General features: G+C 36.3%; 1 protein-coding gene across 7 annotated transcripts in view; it reads left to right on the top strand.

The window, feature by feature from the left end:
• Positions 1 to 20,130, top strand: part of LOC145993922 (BTB/POZ domain-containing protein 6-like) — a 73,539-nt gene extending 53,409 nt beyond the window's left edge. For all 7 annotated transcript variants that reach the window (XM_083129856.1, XM_083129860.1, XM_083129861.1 and 4 more), the window contains one exon: positions 18,590 to 20,130. In XM_083129856.1, coding sequence (XP_082985982.1) covers positions 18,590 to 19,492 — 903 coding nt within the window. In that variant the 3' untranslated portion in view covers positions 19,493 to 20,130. The remainder of the gene's footprint in view (positions 1 to 18,589) is intronic.
• Positions 20,131 to 20,390: the final 260 nt, after the last annotated feature.

The following is a 20,390-nucleotide window of genomic DNA, read 5'->3' as shown; positions in this document are numbered from 1 at the left end:
TTCAAAATTTTGCACTGGTGAATTCTCTTAAATGACTTGAGTTTAGTTCTTTATACTCTGAAAATGTATTGTAGAGAGTTTTTGAAAAAAAAAAATGCAGAATATGGTTTAGAGCATGCAACATGGGGAAACTCAAGTTCTTTATACAGGTGACTGGTAATTACAGTAGATGTATTCCCTGAAAGGGCTTAAAGTAGAGACAATTTGCAATAAATTTCACCATATGATACCCCGTCCGAAAATTAGTAGTTTTCGAGATAATCGAATTTCTATTGTTTTTTTTAAAAAAAATACAATTTTCCACATAAAAAGATGAATTGAGAAAAAACTACGCATTGTATGGAACTTATTTCAGCGTTTTCTAATAGCTAACAAATAAGTGGTTCGTTGAAAATAAAGTTTTTCCCCAATAACAATCACATGTAAGTAACGGGTGGGTCTAAACTTACAAGTGATGATAAAAAAAATGCACTCTTAGCTTACTTGGCAACGTATTAATAACAAAAATGGTATGACACGAAGCGTACAAATTACTTAAATTACTTCCTTGTGTCATCTGCTATCCAACAAGGTACAAATGTTGCAAACATTCACATTTGTGTACAAGAAATAATACTTCATTCATCTTCATGTGAATGGAATCAATGAACAATACAATTAAAGAACATTACACGTCTTGCTCAAAGTGGGCACCTCTGTTACGAATGCAGGCACGCAGGTTTTTACGGACATTTGGTCTCTTAACTCGTGATGTGATGGTGTCCTTGGTGTGTTGACCAGCTGTTAAGATCCTCTCCCTGAGCTCTTCTTGCGAGTTTACCGGTGTTTTGTCATGTGGCTCGAAATGTAAAAGTCGCAAGGCGTCAAATCGGTGGATCGAGCCGGCCAGGGAATCGGGCTGCCTCGGCCAATCCATTTCTTTGGGTAATTTTCATCCAGCCACTGTCGCATGCCCAGGCAGAAGTATGGATGGGCGTCATCAACAATCATTTGATCGAGCCATTTTTCCTGTCCCAAATCTTAAATGGCATCACTTATGAACATTTTTTGAGAAACGGGATGGCAATGTTGTTGGAGGATGTGCCTCTAGCTACAAGACGTGACATGATTTATCAGCATGATGACTGCCCAGCTCGATCCCCCGATCCATTTGATTTCATGAGAAATGAAGCGGCGAAGGTTTTTCCAACATATATTTAACCAGAAGAAAGTTATACACATATCTTTCACTTACGATATTTGCACATTATAATGCGAATGTTCCTGTGAGCACACTCGTTGATGTCTCTCACACTCACATAGAGCATTTAGCAATGTAGCAGGTGCAACATCATCACAAGCAGCAACTATGCCTTCCCTCAGATGGTCCATATATCACGGACTTTTAGTGCATGCACCATTCTCTTCAAATGTTTCTGAAGGTAAAAGTCCTCCTAAGATGTTAGATCTGGCGTATGTGCAGGCCTTTTAATAGATCCCCGTCTGCCCATCACTCTATCTAGAAATATACCGTGAAGAAATTGCCACAATGTCTACATAGTGTGGCCACACACTTCCTGTTTCAAAACTCTCGAAAAATGCCATATCCCGTAAGCAAGGATGAAAAACCTGTTCTCTTAAAAAATCCAAGAAGCCCTCACCATTTAAGGTTCCTTGTTGAATATGGACCAACGATTCCCGTTCTCCATACACTATACCACATCATTAGGTTACCAGCAACAACCATTCGGCTGGGATCTGTCTGCTGTAGAATTATCAAATCACAGGTATTGCATATTCTTTTTATTAACTTCACCGTGAACATAAAAATTAGCCTCGTCACTGAAGAATTTTTCATTCCAAAGGATGTGTCACGAAATTGTTTGAGATACTTCTCCCAATATTGTTCACTATTCAACTATTTGGTGAATGTCGCTGATTAAAATCATATGCAATGGTGTGTATACTTCTTTCTCTCCCGAGATGTCAGCGTGATCTCGGTGAGTTCCTAACATGTTAGGAGCATTGAAATCCTTTGTTTTTAATACCTCGAAAAGGAGAAAATGGTTACAAGCATGCAGTAATACCTTTTTGTTGGTTAAATATATGTTGGAAAAACCTTCGCCGTTTCATTTCTCGTGAAATTCTACCCTGGTTTAATATCACATAACCCCCTTTCCTTTGAAATTTTTGCGTTGAATTCAATATGGTGGTCAACAATATGCCGAACCTGCGCTTGACACACACAGCTAGGGATCTCCCTGTGCCTAACCTATTTCTTTCATGACCAGGATAACTCCTTTACATTTTGTAGGGGGTGTTAAGTTACTTTTGACTCGTCATAGTTCATGTAATGAGGTTTTTATCAGTCACATAGTTACACATATTATTTTGTATCTTCTGATCCCATTGCAGTCCCAGAATGATTTTTGATATGTTTTAGAGTATGGCAAGAGGCACCAAATATATTTTTTTCACGATTTTTGGTGATGACATGTTTTGAGATATTCAAGGTCAAAGGTGAAGGCACGTGACAAAATTATATTTTTATCCAAAGGTAGGCTTGTTATATATCACTGGAAAGCTTGTTCAATTCCCTGTATAATAAGCTTTATTTGAGCTTCCTAGGCAAAATAGGGGCGGAGTTACAGCATATTTAGTATAGCTAAGTGGGCTCAAATAGGAAATATGTGAAATTTGACTTTAAATAATCTAACAATTACAAGACGCACGAGACTCAAAATTTTCAAAGTTCCAGTTCCATGCATACTTTTAACTCGTCAAATTTGATGAAAATCGGAGATGGTCAGGTTGGAAATTGTACATATCTGTGTTGATTTGGCATGGAATGACTCATACATCTTTAAATCATGCTCTATTTCATCAGGCAACATACCTGAGTACACTTCTGGATTTACACGTCATATAATGAAAACTTCGAAAGAAAATAATACATTCTTGACATTCTAATTAGAGTACTATATCACTGTCAGCACACAATAGTCCTTAGCAGTCATTAAGAATGAGTCATTGATTGCACATGACAACTAGATACTTCTTCAAATTTACCACTTTTAAGTTTTGTGTTCTGTCCAACAACAGGTTTTTGAGTATTGAAAATGATCTCTGCACATCTACTGATGTTATTGGAGTGTCCATTTATACTTTGTGCATTAATGATACATTTTCTTACAGGAGGGAGATTTTCATGTGCAGATGGGGTGCAACATCTAAATATGTTTGCATAAATAATTGTCTTGTCAAATTGCATAACCTTCCAGGAGGGATAGGGCATACACGGGGTGTTAGTAATTGTCATGTGCTTCCTTTAAGTTGTCTTCATTTCACACTTAGTTATTTGAAGAATAATTTCCATGACTGGTTCTGTCATCATTGACAAATGAGACAGGGTATCTCTGATGGCATCACCATCAAAGTAATTCCATACGTTCATGTAGAATTTTCTGGTTTATTTGTGATTATCCATACAATTGGTTGTGGAGGGGAAATTAAAATGCTGTTTTCACATGCAAGTAGATATATTTTAGAGGGTTGATTATAGTCAATTGTGCCTACCACAACATTTGCAATGAACTGGCCACAGGAATCTGTACTTTTATCAACTGACATCTATATTTTGTTCCCACTCACTTCTTGCCTAATTCAGTCAACTGACACCCATATTTTCTTCCCACTCACTTCTCACCTAATTCTATCAACTGTATCACTATAACAAACATCCACAATGCTATCAATGTATCACTATAACATATGTATCATTGTTTGTACATGCTGCAAAACATGAGACTTTTTCGTTCAGATCACTGACGTTTCACACACTTTGCAAGACAAGATCGATCCATCAGTCGATAATGCATCACCAAATTCTTTCATGAAATTACGCAGTTTGGTTTTTAATCCTACAAGATCTTTTGGCATGGGGAAACAACTGCACAGTAAATAACAGGAAACCACTGAACACTTTCCCACCACTTGCACAGAACATCAGTCTGCAGTGGATGAGGAAAACAAACTGAGAGAAAGATGGTCAATGATGTCCCTTTGAGACTAGTTACAGCATGACACACACATATGTTTCCAGTTAAATTAAAGGAAGTAACAGACAGCTTAAGAAACAGATGGGGGGTATTTATTGATGATCCCAATTCCTTTGAATTGAGTAGGAGACTGGTGGTGTATGATAGAAGCCACAAACACATCCTTCCGGAAAGAAGTTTTGATTTACCAGATATGTAATGGAAATATGAAGTGGATTTTCATGATACAAAGTGAAAATATAACACACTAATAAAATATTTGGCTACTGTACATTTAATTTTTTTTAATGTAATTCAAAGTTAATTTTCAAAATCAAATAAATCAGCATTATACATAAATTTAGGCAAAATAAACTTTTGCGTGCAAATCCCTAACACCCCAACTTGAACTTATATTATGTCATTTTTATATTGGCAACAATAAAGTATAGTCATTTTGTCTAACACCCGGTCGTTCTCTAGTGATAAGGTGACATGGATGAAAGGAAAATCACAAATACGCATGAATGACGGAACACAACCCCACAGAGGGTTATTCTTTCTGTGAGTCCAGTCGCCAGAGCCTTGCTTGTCTGCAAAATGTAGTCCAGGATGTACTATGTGGAAGAGAGTTTGACATTTGAGTGTCTTCAAAAAGGGTCACCACTTGCATGCCTATTTTTCCATAATTTTATTGTCAAAATATCAATTTCATGCATGAAGCTCAAAACTGTAGACTTCACAATGCAAGATGGTGACCAGTGGGAAGTGTAATTGCAACTCTCCCCCTAAATGTATTTTGTAAGGAACACAGAGATACTTTATTGCAACAGAAAAGGAAGGTATGTACTATCGACTCGTGTTGTCTCCTCTTGTATCTTCACATTTTCTCTCCAGCAAGCTCTATCCACCACTACTCTTATATTCTGTCTGCAACTGCTCTTTGCTATTTTTTTTCCTCACCACTTCTCTTCCCTCTCCTCCCATGATGTATTGTTCTTGTGCTCTAATTTAGTTTTTGTTGCTCTACTCCTCAAACAACTTATTGTTTCATATCGTTCCTTTTCCTCTCCTTCCCACTGGCCCCCCTAGCAGAATGGTTAGCACATTGCACTATGATGCCAGGGGTCACGGGTTCGAATCCCGGCCTGGGTATGGATGTTTGTGAGTGTCCATCAATTTCATCATATAACTCAACCCCATCTTTGCAAATTAGCCAAAAGTGGCACAAAAGTGAGTAAATAAAGCAAATCAATTAATCAATAAATTTTTCTCTCCTTCCCCTCCTCTAATCTTGTATCATCTCTTTGCACCCTTTTATTATTCACTTCTCTCCTCTCTATTGTAGACTCATTACTCATGAAATAGTAGGAAATTGATTTTTCAAGTATGCGAACGATCCATAAAGTATTTTGTTATTTGCGATTTTATTCTGAATTATTGGTGTTTTAAGTATATAATACTTTCTTTTTCCTTTTGTACATTTCAAGCCTGTCTAATTTACATGTGGCTACCCTGAAATTGAGTCTAAACTCTACAGCAATACACCAATGCCTTGTGTAAGTTAGTGGTTAGCACATCGCGCTGCGACGCCAAGGGTCCCGGGTTCCATTTTTCTTTTGCTTTCATTTTAGTAGTCTCACTGAATCAATTAAAGAAAATATTATGAGTATAATTTTATATTGGGTATGCATAGACTCCAGTCTATAGTATCTGTCATTAGGACTAAACTCTGCTACTACTAATATTTATTCTATGTAGTTGGTAATTTAAGATAAGATAGTTTGATAATTTAATTTGATAGTAACTTTACAAAGAATACAGCTACCATAGCGAATTCAATGAAGTCCACTACTTCCAAATTCTAAACCAATGATATTCCTGATTTTTTAAGTTTTTGTGATCTTGGCGAGAGACAATTTCGAATTTAGGATTATTATGTAGCAGCTACAATTAAATCAATTCCATTTTGTGCCCGAGAATGTGTGTGCACAGTCGGAGAAAGAATTACCTTGGCCACATGACCTAGAATTCCATAACATCTTAAATCCTGTTGCCTATGCAACCCAAATAACAAAATATTCACTTAAGTTTGCCTGGTGGATCTGTGTTCTTGGGAAGGATTGAGTATTGATAGCAAGAGCCACATGACTCATACCCCAGCTGCAAGAAACAACAGCTGGGTGCTACAAGGCCTCCAAAAGAAAATTTCAAGAACTGGATTGTTAACAAGAGGAAATATTGTTACTCATAAGGAAATATTCTTTTGATGGATATTAGAGTCATTGTCAGGAAGGTTCACTGAAATGTTGGTTTACATTGCGTTCTCATTGTGCAATATGCTAGTTGGGTCAATGAGGGAATAATGAAGCAAGTGCTGAATGCTGCGGATACTAAATGAAACCCGAACAACTAGCAATTTACAATAGTCACTATAATTTGAAGGCTTTGGACACGTTGTTGCACGTTACCTTAAATCTCACGTGAGACTCAAAAACAAAACCAGCAAGTCAATGCAAACATGACAAAAAAAAATACTGGTTTTACCCTAATTTAGCATGCATCCTTATCAAGGGAGGACTAGTTTGAACAATAATCATCAAAGTGAAACCATTCATCAAAAATGCACAATATCACAACCAATACCAACATGCTACCTTCCTGCACACTAGTCATCTACTCCATGCAACAGAACCATTAGCTAAATATATCAACGTCTTATTCCAAAAAAGATAGAAGGATTATTATTTTGTACGTACATGTACACGAGCTTCTAATTTCTTAATAAATAATAGTCTTACTTTTCAATGTAATAATTTAACAATAATTTATTTGCACCAAACACATCAAAATTTAAGCACTTCCAACATTAACTTTTAATTTTGACTAATATTTAAATATAATGAGAAGAGGACATGTAACAATTTAAGAGTATATGCTTATTTAGCTGTAACAATTCATTCCACGTCGACAGTACGACAACAGGGGTTACATTCTTAAACATGCTTCGTACAAGCAAACATCTGTAGCGTGACAATTAATTAATTTTACCACATGTTACAAAAGGTCAACGTTACGTGAGGTGCTCCTTTTTCTACTATACGTTAATTCTAAGCATTCAAAATTTATGTTATTTCATTCGACATCAATTGGTGCTGTTCCAAAATGACTGGTTAGAAAAGGTGGGAATGATAATTTTTCTCTTTTGTTTGATTTTTAAAGCTCTGATCTTCGTGGTTCCAACTTATACACATCCCCATAACACTGGTCTACAAAAAAAAATATTTGTGAATGTTACAAGAACAAAACGAGCTCTTTCTAGAAGTTGCTGAGCCCCTGAATGCAGATCTCATTTCAGAATTTCTCCATCGGGCTCAGATTTCCTGTAAAAATATTTTTTTGTATTTTCTTACCTCAGCCTATGTTCTATATGTATTGGTCGTAAGGACTCGCTTTCACAAAAGTGCTACAAATGTAAAAGGTAATAAATCTGTGTCAGTATACAAAGGAATGAAGTAAATGAGCAACATGAAAGTGTATAAACATACCTAAAAATGTTTCCTTCCCGATTTCCTACGAAACTTTGCCTCAGGAACATCTCTTCGTAAGGTCCAGCAGTAGTCGGACATCATTGCGGCACTCCATTTGCCTTGATACTGCTTTTCCATTAGAGCAATGTCTTGGTGAAACCATTCACCATGTTCGTCACTAACAGCACCAAGGTTAGTTGGGAAGAAGTCCAGGTGATCATTCAAGAAATGTAATTTTAGAGACATGTTGCATCCCATACGTTGGTATGATCTAATTAGTCCATGTACAATATCGCGATACTTCTCTGCTTTATGGTTGCCTAAAAAGTTTTTACATACCCTTGTAAAAGACAACCATGCCATTTTTTTCAACATCTGTTAATTGTTGAATGAAATTCTCGTAATTCATCAATTCCCTTATTTGAGGCCCTACAAATATTCCTTCTTTAATTTTGGCATCTCTGATTCTTGGGAATTTCTGTTGCAAGTACATGAATCCACATGAAGTTCTGTCCGTGGCTTTCACAGAGTTTTTAATTAGTCCAATTTTATGTGCAGAGGAGGTAGATTCACATTTTTGGGTCAACAAGAGGAGTGTTCACCACATTCTTCTGTCCAGGCACTAATTCACTACGAAGAGGCCATTTTTTCCCACAGTAGTGATTTTCTCTCTCTGCTGTTCCACTTGCATAAGGAGCAGCAATACCAGATCTCCGCATATATTTCATTTGTATTTCTCATATTGGATATTTGTCAGAAGCGGTTTCAAGTTCTCATACGTCTCCTTCATATTAACAGCATGAGCAATTGGTACTGTTGGGAATTTGTTTCCATTATGGAGAAGTACAGCTTTCATACTAACTTTGCTGGAATCGATGAAAAGATGCCAATCATGTGAACTGTATTCATGGCCAAGACAATTCATAACGGATGAGATGTCATTACAAAAAAACATGTGTCCTTCGTTGGAGAAATATTCTGAGAAAATAGTATGGCGGTCATGAAAAAAACACACTTTCGTATCGCAACCAAGGAGATTCCAACCTTTCAGTCACGAAGCTAAAAGTTCAGACTGTTGCTTAGACAAATTTAAACCCCGCGTAAGATCCTTCAGACCCCCTTGTGACAATAAGTGTGGCTCCATTGATGAACCGGACACTTTAAATGTTGGGTCGACAGTTTCTTCACCTCTTGCACTTTCTTTCCCGTGTAGGTCATGACAATCATCTTCACTCACAGTCACATTCTCAGGAGGCTTTGGTACCGGCAATTCTTCATTGTGACATACAGGTCTCATGGCTAATAGTAAATTTGGGTACTGCACAGTGTTCCTTGTTTTCGACGTGATTCCAGCTATTTTGGTCAGGAAGAAATAACAGTCTGTTGTGTGATCTGATGGTTCCCTCCAAACCATGGGAACAGCAAACGACATGTGACGTGATCCTTTCAACCAGCTTGTCAGAAGTGTAACACAGGTCAAACAGCATATGTGGGGGGCCCATGTTTTATCCTGGTCCCCAACTTTACACCCAAAATAAAGTTCATAGCACTTCTTTATAAGAGGGGTAATTCGTCGCTTTTGTGACTTAAATGTCAACTCTCCACATATATAACAAAACGAATTGGGACTATTTACGCAGGTACGAGGCATTTTCTTATGCACTAACACTACACACTACTTCTGAAACTTCGAATCACAACCTAATCAAAGGCAGTCACTTCCCACTCTGTCAGAACTCACAATGCTGAGATGCACGTGACAACAAACAACACTGCGATTCTACGTGTTTGGGCATGACTCATCGACAGTGTTGCCATGCCTCTCTCTTATTCACAATTTGGTTTGTTGCAATTGGAGGAAGGTCCCTGGCTTTAGGAACGTGCTGGTCATTCTATGGTCATATAATGACTGTTATTCAACAACAGCTGTAGAGTAAATATAGGTTAAGCCACAGCTCAATAGGCAGAATTTTCATGAATTGCATTAGGTACAGGTTAGTGTGTAACAAGAAAACTGAGCCCAATAGGAAAAACTGATTTCATTTTCAAATTCAGCACCATTGACTTACCTTAGAACACCATCCACATTCCTTGTAACAAATTTCATGTTGACCAGTGTAATTATTGAACATGTTGTGATGTTAACTTACGCATATCAAAAATACGTCTCAATCAAATTACATGATCAACCAAATATAACCACGTAATAATGGTTCATTGCACTATACTTTTCACTTAATACGAATCACACCACAACCTCGTCTGTACATACCTCGTTTTCGTATTTAACTTCCAGAATGTTCCGTGACCTTGTGTACCAACACACACATGAAACTTGCAATTCATGGAAATATAACAACATGGATAAGAACAGAAAATCCTATCCTGTAAACTTCTTGGATTTCTCATCAACATAGGCAGGTAAAATAAGTGCAAAGTGGATACCAAACCATGCTGCATGAACACGATTTCTTAGGGCTGTATCAAGGTGATTTGTTCTCGAAGCGTCACGTAACTTCCAATTGAGCAGAAACTGAATATACCTGAAAACGAGCTTTCCTGAATTGCACTGCAGGATACGCATTCATAAACCACTTCATCGTTTTCCTTCACTCCTGAACCTCCAGTAACCGTATGTTCCAAAATCGCCATGTTTCCAGTACCCTTCCTTATTATGCCCATCAAACCACGTTGTCAAAAACTTCATCCGAGTCGTTACACGTCTCGTAGATCCATGCATGACCTACCACTCGTCACGTCAATGAAAGGCAATCGTGCAACTACTGCTTGTAGCAAGGCCAAGCATGAAGCAAAGAGTGTCTTTCCTGAAGAGAGCAGTGCAATAGAGCAACTCAAGCAATCTAGCAGCTGGTGCGGCAACTACTTTGAAATGGCAAAATAACAAATGCAGTGCGTTTTGCACTGAAGCATAGTAGACTTGTTATGTATTTTGCAGCGAATAAACGATAAAATAATCGTAATGGTCACAAGGCAAGAAATACGTTACAATTGCAGACCACATGCCACACGTTAACAAACTATTGAGTTGTTTAAGTCCAGTTTATGCACAGGACCTATAGATTAAAGTAGGATTTGAACCATATGTTTCTCTATCTGGTATTGAATTTGGGAGCCTTTGATTACATGGTGAAAACATTACCACTAAGCCATGGGAGAGGCAATAGAAAGCCTTGAGAAAGAGACTAGTAAAATTGCTATGTGACAAACCATATTTGGCCGTAAATTTTAACATAAGACATAGATTTTTGTTCCATCGTCCATTTGAAGATTTTATAATTCTATTCTTCCTCACTGACATGATTAACACGAGTGGTAGAAGAAAAGCGAAGTAAAATAACAGAAACAGAATTAAAAGGAATAAGCAAAACAACTTTTATCTATAATATTCTGCAGTCACTTCAGTCATATTCATGGAACGTTAACTTTAAAGAGAGTCTCCTGTGTCTTTTTCACTTCCTTTGTGCTCTTTCTTCCCCGATTGGTCTAATACTAATTAATGTGATGTTAATTAAACCATGTCGCTATTCTTTCACTTTTTGCATATCGCGACAATGAAGATGAGTGATAATATGATGAAATTGATGAAGAGACACTCACTAAGAACACCCATGCCCAAGCTGAGATTGGAACCAAGGACCCATGCCATCATAGCGCATTGTGCTAGCCACTCCACATTGGAAGTCAGCTAGGAGTGAACATTATAACATATTTTGTGTGCTCAATTTGGGATCAATCAATGGAATGACCAAGCATATTATATTATTAATATATCCATGTCATTATACTTACTTACTTATTCCGATCCTCTTCTACTGATTGGTGTTGAGGTTTTGCAGAGAGCTCGCCATCTGTCACGATCTTCTGCCAACTTCCTTCCTTCACTCCACGAGATGTTCCTCCTGCTCAGGATATCCTTCATTCCCTCATTCCATGTGCTACGTGGCCTTCCTTTCGGTCTCTTTACATCCAATCCTCCCATCCTTGCTTTCCATACCTGTTTAGGTATTCAATGTTCAGGTATTCTGCTGAGGTGTCCAAACCATCTGAGTTGTGCTTGCTCAACATCCTGATATATTGGTTTTGTGTTTAATGTTATTCTGATTGTTTGATTTCTGACTGATTGTTTGATTTCTGATTTTGTCTTTTCTGGTTTTTCCCACTGTTCTCCTCAAATATTTCATTTCTACTGTTTGTAAGTTTTGTTTTTGTTTTTCATTAATTATCCAGGATTCGCTTCCATATATCAATTTTGGTACATAAGTTAATTTGTGCACAATCATTTTTGTTTTTTGGCTTATTTCCTTTTTCCCTAAAAATCCTTTGTTTATGGCATAATATAATCTGTTTGTATTCTTTATTCGAGTGTTTAGTTCTTCATCTATTTTTCCATTACTATTGATTGTAACACCTAGATACTTAAAACTTTGTACTTGTTTTAGCTCTGAATCTTCAAGGCTTATTATGCAGGGTTTTCTATTCTCCCTATCCTTAACACAGTTGTTTTATCTTTGTTTATTTTGATATATTTCTTTGACATATTACCTTTTATTATTTCTAAATTTCTTTGTAGGTTTGCTTGTGAATTTGCAAACAATACAATATGATCTGCATATAAAAGTTCAGATACAGTTACAGTTTCAGTTTCCAATTTCCTACTTTGGATTTTCTCATCTTTGGTTTTATTTCTTTCAGAACATCATCCATCAGAATGATAAACAAGTATGGGGATGAAATATCACCTTGTCTTACTCCTGTTGTTGTTATGAATTACTCTGATCTGTTATTGCCAGTTCTGACATAGCATCTATTTGTTTTGTATTTTTGTATTGTAGCTTTGTATTGCTTCTACTAATTTTTTGTTTACATTATTTTTCTTTAGGGTTTTCCATATCTCCTGCCATGGCACCCTATCGAAAGCCTTTTCCAAGTCTATAAAGCATAGGTATAATTCTCTATTGTATTCTATAACTTTCTCTATTACTTGCCTTATTGTAAATATGTGATCTTGTACACCTCTACCTGGTCTGAATCTACTTTCTTTCTCCTCTAATTTATCCTCTATTTCTTGTCTTAGTCTAGTTTCCAAAATTCTTGAATAGACTTTGCCAGGCACACTGAGTAGCGAAATACCTCTGTGATTTCCGCATTCCCTGTTATCTCCTTTCTTATATATTGGTATTAGTATTGATATTTCCCAATCCTTCACTATCTTCTTTTCCTTCCATGCCACATTTATTATTCTGAGCAACAGATCTTCTCCTTCCTTTCCCATATACTTGATCATTTCTGGTGCAATGCCATCATGACCAGCTGCCTTTCCTAGTTTCATTCTACTAATAGCTTTCTTTAACTCTTCCCGTGTAATTATTTCTTGTCCTACATCTAGTATATCTGGTTCTTCAGGCTTTCTCTCCTCCTCCTCTTCATTTGGTATGTTTCTTTTTCGTTTTCACTTAATAATCTATGGAAGTAGTTTTTCCATCTTGTCATTATTTCTTCAGAATTTGTTAAAAATTTCTTATTTTCATCATAACAGTTATATAAATTTTAAAGGGCAATCGTTTTGTTTTCTCATGTTCTTCAAAACTTTGTAAAAAAGTTTTTGATTTTCTTTACGATTTGGCTCCAAATTTCTTCCAATTGCTCCCACATTTCTTTCTTTGCCTCTTGAACCACTTTCTTCACTTTATCCCTCTGCTTTCTATATTCTTCAAATGCCTCCAGAGTACCCACTGACAGGTATTTCTTCCATTTTTCTTTCTTTTCTTTTACCTCTGCTTCTATTTCTGGATTCCACCAATTTGTTATCTTCTCCTTGCTTCCTACTCTAGATGTTCCACACACTTGTTCAGCTGCAGATATTATTACCCCTTTCCATTTACTCCAGAGTTTTTTTAAGTCCTTTTCTCTTTCTTCTACTTGCTCATTCGCTAGTTCTTCTTTCACTTTCTTTCTAAATTCTTGTTGGACATTTTTCTCTTTCAACTTGTATACCTTTATCTTCTCTCTTATGTTGTAATTTATCGTTTTCTTCCTTCTATTCATCCTTGATGTCTTACTTTTAACCCCTATGGTCATATCTAATATGAGAAGTTTATGATCAGTGTTTACTTCTGGCCCTCTTTTAACTCTTGCATCTTCTTATGAACTTTTTCATCTCTCTCTGCACAATGATGTAATCTATTATAGATTTTTCATTTCTACTTGGTTCTTCTCTAGTATATTTATGTATGTCTTTATGCATATACATAGTTTTGGTGATAATGAGATCATTTATTATGCAGAGTTCCAATAGTCTTTCTCCATTGTTATTTATCACTTCTTCCCCATACTTTCCTATTACTTTTCCCCATCGATCAGTTTTATTTCCCACTCTGGCATTCATATCTCCTAGCATAATAACTTCTTTATCTATGTCTTCAATAGTTCTTTGTAGTATTTCATAAAACTGATCTTTATTGTTTGAAGTTTCATTCTCGTTAGGGGCATGTACAATCACTAGCGTTAATTCTTTCTGCTCTAAAATGTCTACTGTCATTATTCTCTCATTTATAAATTTCCATCCCTTGACATTTTCCTTTCTAATTTTATGTATCATACATGCCACTCCTGATCTTGCTCTTTCTTGTTTTGGCACTCCACTGTAGAATAGAAGAAAGTTTTCATCAAGTTCTTCAATTCCATTACCTTTCTTCTTTGTTTCTGTAACTGCAAGATATTTCACTTTTGTTTCCTTTATCTCTCTTACTAATTCACATTCTTTCCCATTTAGTCATGTCCTCACCAATTCGTCGTCATCGTGATCTGTCCGGCTTGCTCTCTTGTTGTTCTTTTAGTCACTGTAGGTTCAAATGTGCAAGGGATTGACCTACAGCATCCATGTCATTATATAGGGTGATCGAAAAGTCCCCGAACCAAGTGGTGGCATTGAATGTATGGCATGTTGCCCCGTCTTGTTGTAACCACACATCTCGTTCATCAGCGTCCAAAAGTGCGATCAACTGCTGTATAATGTCCTGGTACACAATAGAGTTCACTTGGTTTTCGAAAAAAATCGGTCCAATAATTTGTGATTATTTTGTTACCAGCACTGCTCGTAGTTCATTTCCTCGCCATGACTGCTAGCGCCACTCCGCAGCGCCATCTCTTGTGTCGTGTACAGCCAAGACCCTCGCAAACCAGCTTCCACAGAAATTATTACATTATCATCATAACGACCAACGAAAGAAATTTTTGAAATTTGGGTTCGGGGACTTTTCGATCACCCTTTATCATGTCATATTATTCGGCACGAAGTTCAACTAACTTATTGACTTAAGATTATTGAGAACAATATCATGAATGATGAAACAAATGATAATGAATGTAGGATATTGACAGTTATTATGAATTACTTGACACAAATATTATTAACCAGGTTTGGTGTGCAAGTTCGTTAAGTGTCGACATTCGATCTTGTCACCAAAGTTCCTGGGTTAGAGTACAGGTGTTTGTGTTGTTCATCATCAGTTTCATGTAATAGTCATTCACCCTTATTGTTGCAATCAGCGAATGAGGAAGAATAGTGATGTTAAGTAACAATAAGTAATAAAAATAACATGATTGGAGAAAACTTTTTTCATCTCTCACAAACCGGAATATACGAAACACATGTATCTTCATACACATTTTCGATTTTTATATTTAACTAGTCGAGACCTAGAATGGGAGAGAAATTTTCAATTCGAAACAAGACCAAGGCACTACCAAGTCTTGTATCTTCTTGACACCTTCCTAATCAAGATGTTCTGTGTGCTATTGGATTTGTATTGCAATTATTATCATTTTCTTCCTCTGTGGATAAATCATAATGATGATTTATGATTATATAAAGCAAATAAAAGAGAAAGACCAAGAAAGTCATACCTGTCTCGAACCCAGAAACTTATGTAACAAGATTTGAAATTCTGGAGAAGGCATCAGTGTTTCACTTGGTTTTCTCTTTCCTCTACTTCTGTTATATTTTCATACATGTATGATTAAAATGGATCTGAGAAAACATGTGATTCATAATTGTGTTGGTTAGATGCTACAGATGTGAAATCCAACCTGGAATGAATTATGCTTTTTTGTTTTGTATTTTTTTGAACATGAAATTTTCTTAGTGTGACTTTTTTTTCTGAGTTTTTGTTTTGTGCACAGATAGGCTAATCTGAACTGGAATTTCAGTTTAAAGTGGGATATGAACCACCAAGTGCTTACGGCGCATATCGAACCCAGGATCCCTTCATTACAAGGCAACGATGTTATCACTATGTCATCAAGGAGGTCCTGTGACAAAATGTTATTCTCTCGATCTCTACCAGAATTTATTTCAACATTTAGATTTTCGTTTTCGTTTTCTTCTTTCTTTTTGTTGACTACTCTTAAATGGCTCTTTCTGCATGATTGAATTTCTTCTTGTTTGAGGAAGAAAATAATATATGCAGGCTGTATAAAAATCCCCCTGTAAGTATATAGGTAGCTAGCTCACTCTCGAGAACTACAGGTTTACAGGTTTATCACTAACGTAACCATAAGGAAACTCTTGAAATGTTAACTAACATAACTGCAGGTGAAACAATACTTACAGCCACTAATTGAAATCTCTGTTCTTGTGTAAGCTCACAAGCAACAGGTATCTGGTGAGTCATTAACTCTTGCTAATTACAGGCGAAGGTCATTGAAGTAAAGGGTGGCAAGCAGCCATATTCTCTACCAAGCTAGTGGTAGCAGACGAGGGCATGTGTTCCTGTTATCAATAATGTACAAATTAAAGAGGAACACAGCTTTTATATCAAACTCCACTTATGTTCAGTCAGGTTCTGGAAGTCTTTTTACTTCTACTATGTCACCAGTAGAAGATATTTTCCTGAGAGGACAAATAATTGGAATGTGCAAGTGCAGCTGTAGTGCAAGAGAGAGATTAGTCTTGTTCTTGGAATAGGCAGGAAGGAAGTCAGCTTCCAAGTGGATTCAATGATAAAAGGAGGAATGATTTGACGGTGTTCGCAATCATTGGCGAAGTGGTTGTCTCCGAGCTAGTTCTCATGAGCAGGATGATCAGATTGTAGAGTTTCTCAGCTCAGTCATTGTCTGCAGCATCCACAGACAACATTTTACTCAAATTGTTTCCTTACCATTATCGAACTTCATCTCACCACACAAATGAGAATGCAAGGATAACTTCCTATATGTATATGTTGTCTACAACATCGACCAGATGTTTAGATGTGTTTCTCTTCCACATGTTAATTCTGCATCGCAATCCTCCCCAATCTTTCCACCGACCTTTCCCGATTCCAGTCCCCGCGTGTGCACAGATGTCCATTTGTGATTGTCCTTTCGATAACTTCATCAAAATTGTAATTCATTTCTATTGCATGATTAGCCTATAGGAGAATAAAAGAAGTGCAATAGATACAAATGCATTCATTCATTATAAATTCTTCATACATAAGGGAATAAGGTTCTAAAGCTAAACGTCCTGGGTTCAAATCACAGACAATATTGCATTCATCGACCAGCAGTAATACTCATAACTACTATCGTACTAGAGATGTATGGAACTGACATAAATAAACTTACTATAATACAAGGAGAGGGCCCTTACCATGGTTACTAAAATTTTCATTTATTTCGCAAGAGTTAATCATTTCTGCTTTGTTCCATACAAGTGAATTTTGATTTTCTTTTGAAGCTGTTGCTTCAATTATACTCTAATATTTATCCTCATAGTTTCCTTCCATCCAAAAGTGTTCACTATCGGTAATTAGTATATCATAACTTGTTGTTTTAGAGTTAAATTTACTTTAATAGCTACCTCTATTGCCATTCCTTTCACACTCCTTCCCAAATTCTACCATCCCAATCACAACATGCCATTTTCCCTAGGTGTGCCCTGGATTTTTTTTGGTCCCATCATTGCATGCAGAACACTTCCCCATCGTGGTCTTGAAGTTACTTCAGGGCACTCCAACCTAACAGCTTTTCTGCAGGATGAATATTTTCCCATTCAGGGGAGGAAAAGTCTATGATTATCGAGGTCCTTCAAGTTTCGAATTCTTGTTCATTTCAGAACAATTGCTGTATCCTTGTGTCAATCCAATGTAGCAGTTGTAGGATTTAGATTCAGTTTCTATTCCTTCAGTTCATATTGTCTTCTTGCTTATGTAATTTGTGATTAAGGTTCTATGTTCAATAATATGCACAATAACGGGATTGTGTTGGCTGGTTGATTTGGTGTTTTAAGTTCACTTTATGCACAGTAAAGCTAACCGGGACTGGACCTACAGTCTAAAGTGGGATCCAAAGCACTATGCACCTCCACCAGGTATCAAACCCAGGACCCCCTGATTACAAGGCAACGACGCTCCCACTGCATCATCGGGGACTGTGTTTGAAATGAATTAATCATTTTGGGTCATATGATATGCAAACATTGTAAGGCTGTTGAAAATTATGGGAAGCTGCTAGTTTCTCTATTGCAGAAAGGAAACCAAAACATGGAACAGAAGCTTACATACTGTGAAACCTGATGCTATGGGTTTGAATACTGGCTAAGACATGTATCTGTTGTTTATTGTAAAATATTATCCATAGAGATGTAGTGACGTTAAACAATTTATTATTATATATATATATGTTAAAAAAAGAACGATATATGAAAGATTGTGTGCGTCTCCCTAATAATGTTCAGGCAATGCCTTGTAATCAAGGAGTCCTAGGTATGATACCTTGTGAAGTCACAAAGTGGTTTGGATCCTACTATAAACTGTATCCAGTTCAAATGAGTCCATCTGTGCATAAAGTGGACTTACAACAAAATTTAAACTTACAAATAAGTTTGTGCTAAGGTATTAAATAATTGGGTTTAACACAATAATTCATTTTTTTTTTCATTGATCACCAATGACATTGTTAACTAATATTCTTGTTTAAGGGGAAGTACTTGTTTTCATAACTGTACATTGAAAAATTCTAACTATGATTTTATTTCCGTAGATATTCCGTGAAGAGACTATGTCAGCTTTAGAAGACTGCAATCTGGAGACAACAACTCTTGAAGCTTTGGAAGCAGTCTTAGATGAAGATAAGTTGAACATTGATACTGAATTGACTCTTTATTATGCTCTACTTCGGTGGTCAAGAAAGGAGTGCCAGCGTCAAAATCTCCCAGAGTCTCAAGAGAACATGAGATATGTTTCTGGTGATGCATGGACGAAAATCAGGTTTCTCACATTGGACCCAGAGGAGTTTGCGAATGGTCCGGGAGATTTGAGTTTCCTGTCTGCAGAAGAAGCATTGTCTTTCTTCATGAATGGACTTATACAAACTACAGAAAGGATTTCTCTAGCTATTAATACTAAAAGTAAGAGAAGAGAAGCAGAACAAGAAACAACTATAAAGTACATTAAACTATTTCACCTGCCTTTGTTGCATCCTCAGTTCTTTAAATCCGAGGGCACTGTAGTTATTAATGAAGTTTTTCAGTTAAAAAAGACACAGAAGATCTCCTCATTCACGCTTCCAACTCAAACATGCAGCGCTCTCCCAATAAACTACTTAAATTCACAAGGAAAACCCTTTGGTGATACCTACAAAGAATGCATTAGGGTTGTTTTGAATAACAAAGGAGTCCATTGGACTCATGTGACCGAGTGCTACAATCCATGGAATGATATCCAAAAGTTTATTATATGTGAAGGATGTGAAAATCAAACAGGATTATGTTGTAATTGTTTGATTGTAAATGGTGGGGAAGAGTTAAATTTCAAAATTTACCTAGGTTCTTCAGGTTGGTTCCCCCTAACATTGGCACCAAATGAACATAAAAATTACAGATTGATAAAAAGTTCATGTAGTAGAACACATCGCTTTCTAAAATATTACAGTGTGAGTTACTAACCTATCATAAATGTTGCTGCATGTGTCCATAATTGTCTTTCTACTTTAAAAGATCACTGGGTAGAATACAATTATTTAATGTGTGGGATAATGTTTAAATAACATTTAATATTAAACCATTTTCAACTTTATGCGTGATCTCCAATTAAATAAATCATATTAATTTATAATTGGTATCTTGGTACCCAGATTCCTAAATATACCTTTATTTTTTGGCATTCGATTTTGTATGAAAGATTTTACTAAGTACCACAAATTATTTTTTCTGGTCCATGATTTTCACATCCCATTGTGGATGGCAAACACTTGACTAGGCTATAAGTAATCTCCATTCTTATACACTGTGAAATTTTCTGAGGGTTCATTTCATGTTTATATATTTTGTAAATTGTAAGTCTTCTAAACACATTATTTAGTTCTGCTTGTTTAACTACATGAGGCACATCTCATTTTTTTTAATTATTGCATTCATAATCATTTAATACATTTCTGTGTACAGCATTTTTTTTCTCTACATTGTAGATTGAAGAGAAAAATATAACTTGACTTACAGATTGCAGGTCACCAAGTTGCATTCAGATTTTGGTGGATGTTTGAACTATGTTTAATTTAGTAAACTGTAGACAATATTAAAGTACTATAAAATCAACAATCTTTGTATTATTATTAAACTGTCTGTAGGTCACAGAACATAGCAAAATTAGTGAATAATTATTTGATTTTATCTACTCTCTAAAATGAATGGTACATGAAATATAGTGAATATGGATAATCATGTTTTTTTCCTTTTCTCTAATTTGCATTTTGAGTCCAGAAGGGTATTTTATATTAACTGAAAAATTTGCTATCTGCTGCAGTTGTCATACCCCTTTCCCCTGGGCATGCACTCATACTGTTC

Source organism: Lepisma saccharinum, chromosome 10 (genome assembly GCF_977018435.1).
Source record: "Lepisma saccharinum chromosome 10, izLepSacc3.1, whole genome shotgun sequence".
In the NCBI taxonomy this organism is placed as follows: domain Eukaryota; kingdom Metazoa; phylum Arthropoda; class Insecta; order Zygentoma; family Lepismatidae; genus Lepisma; species Lepisma saccharinum.
Note: the sequence above shows the minus strand (reverse complement) of the source record. Positions and strands in the feature narration are given on the sequence as shown.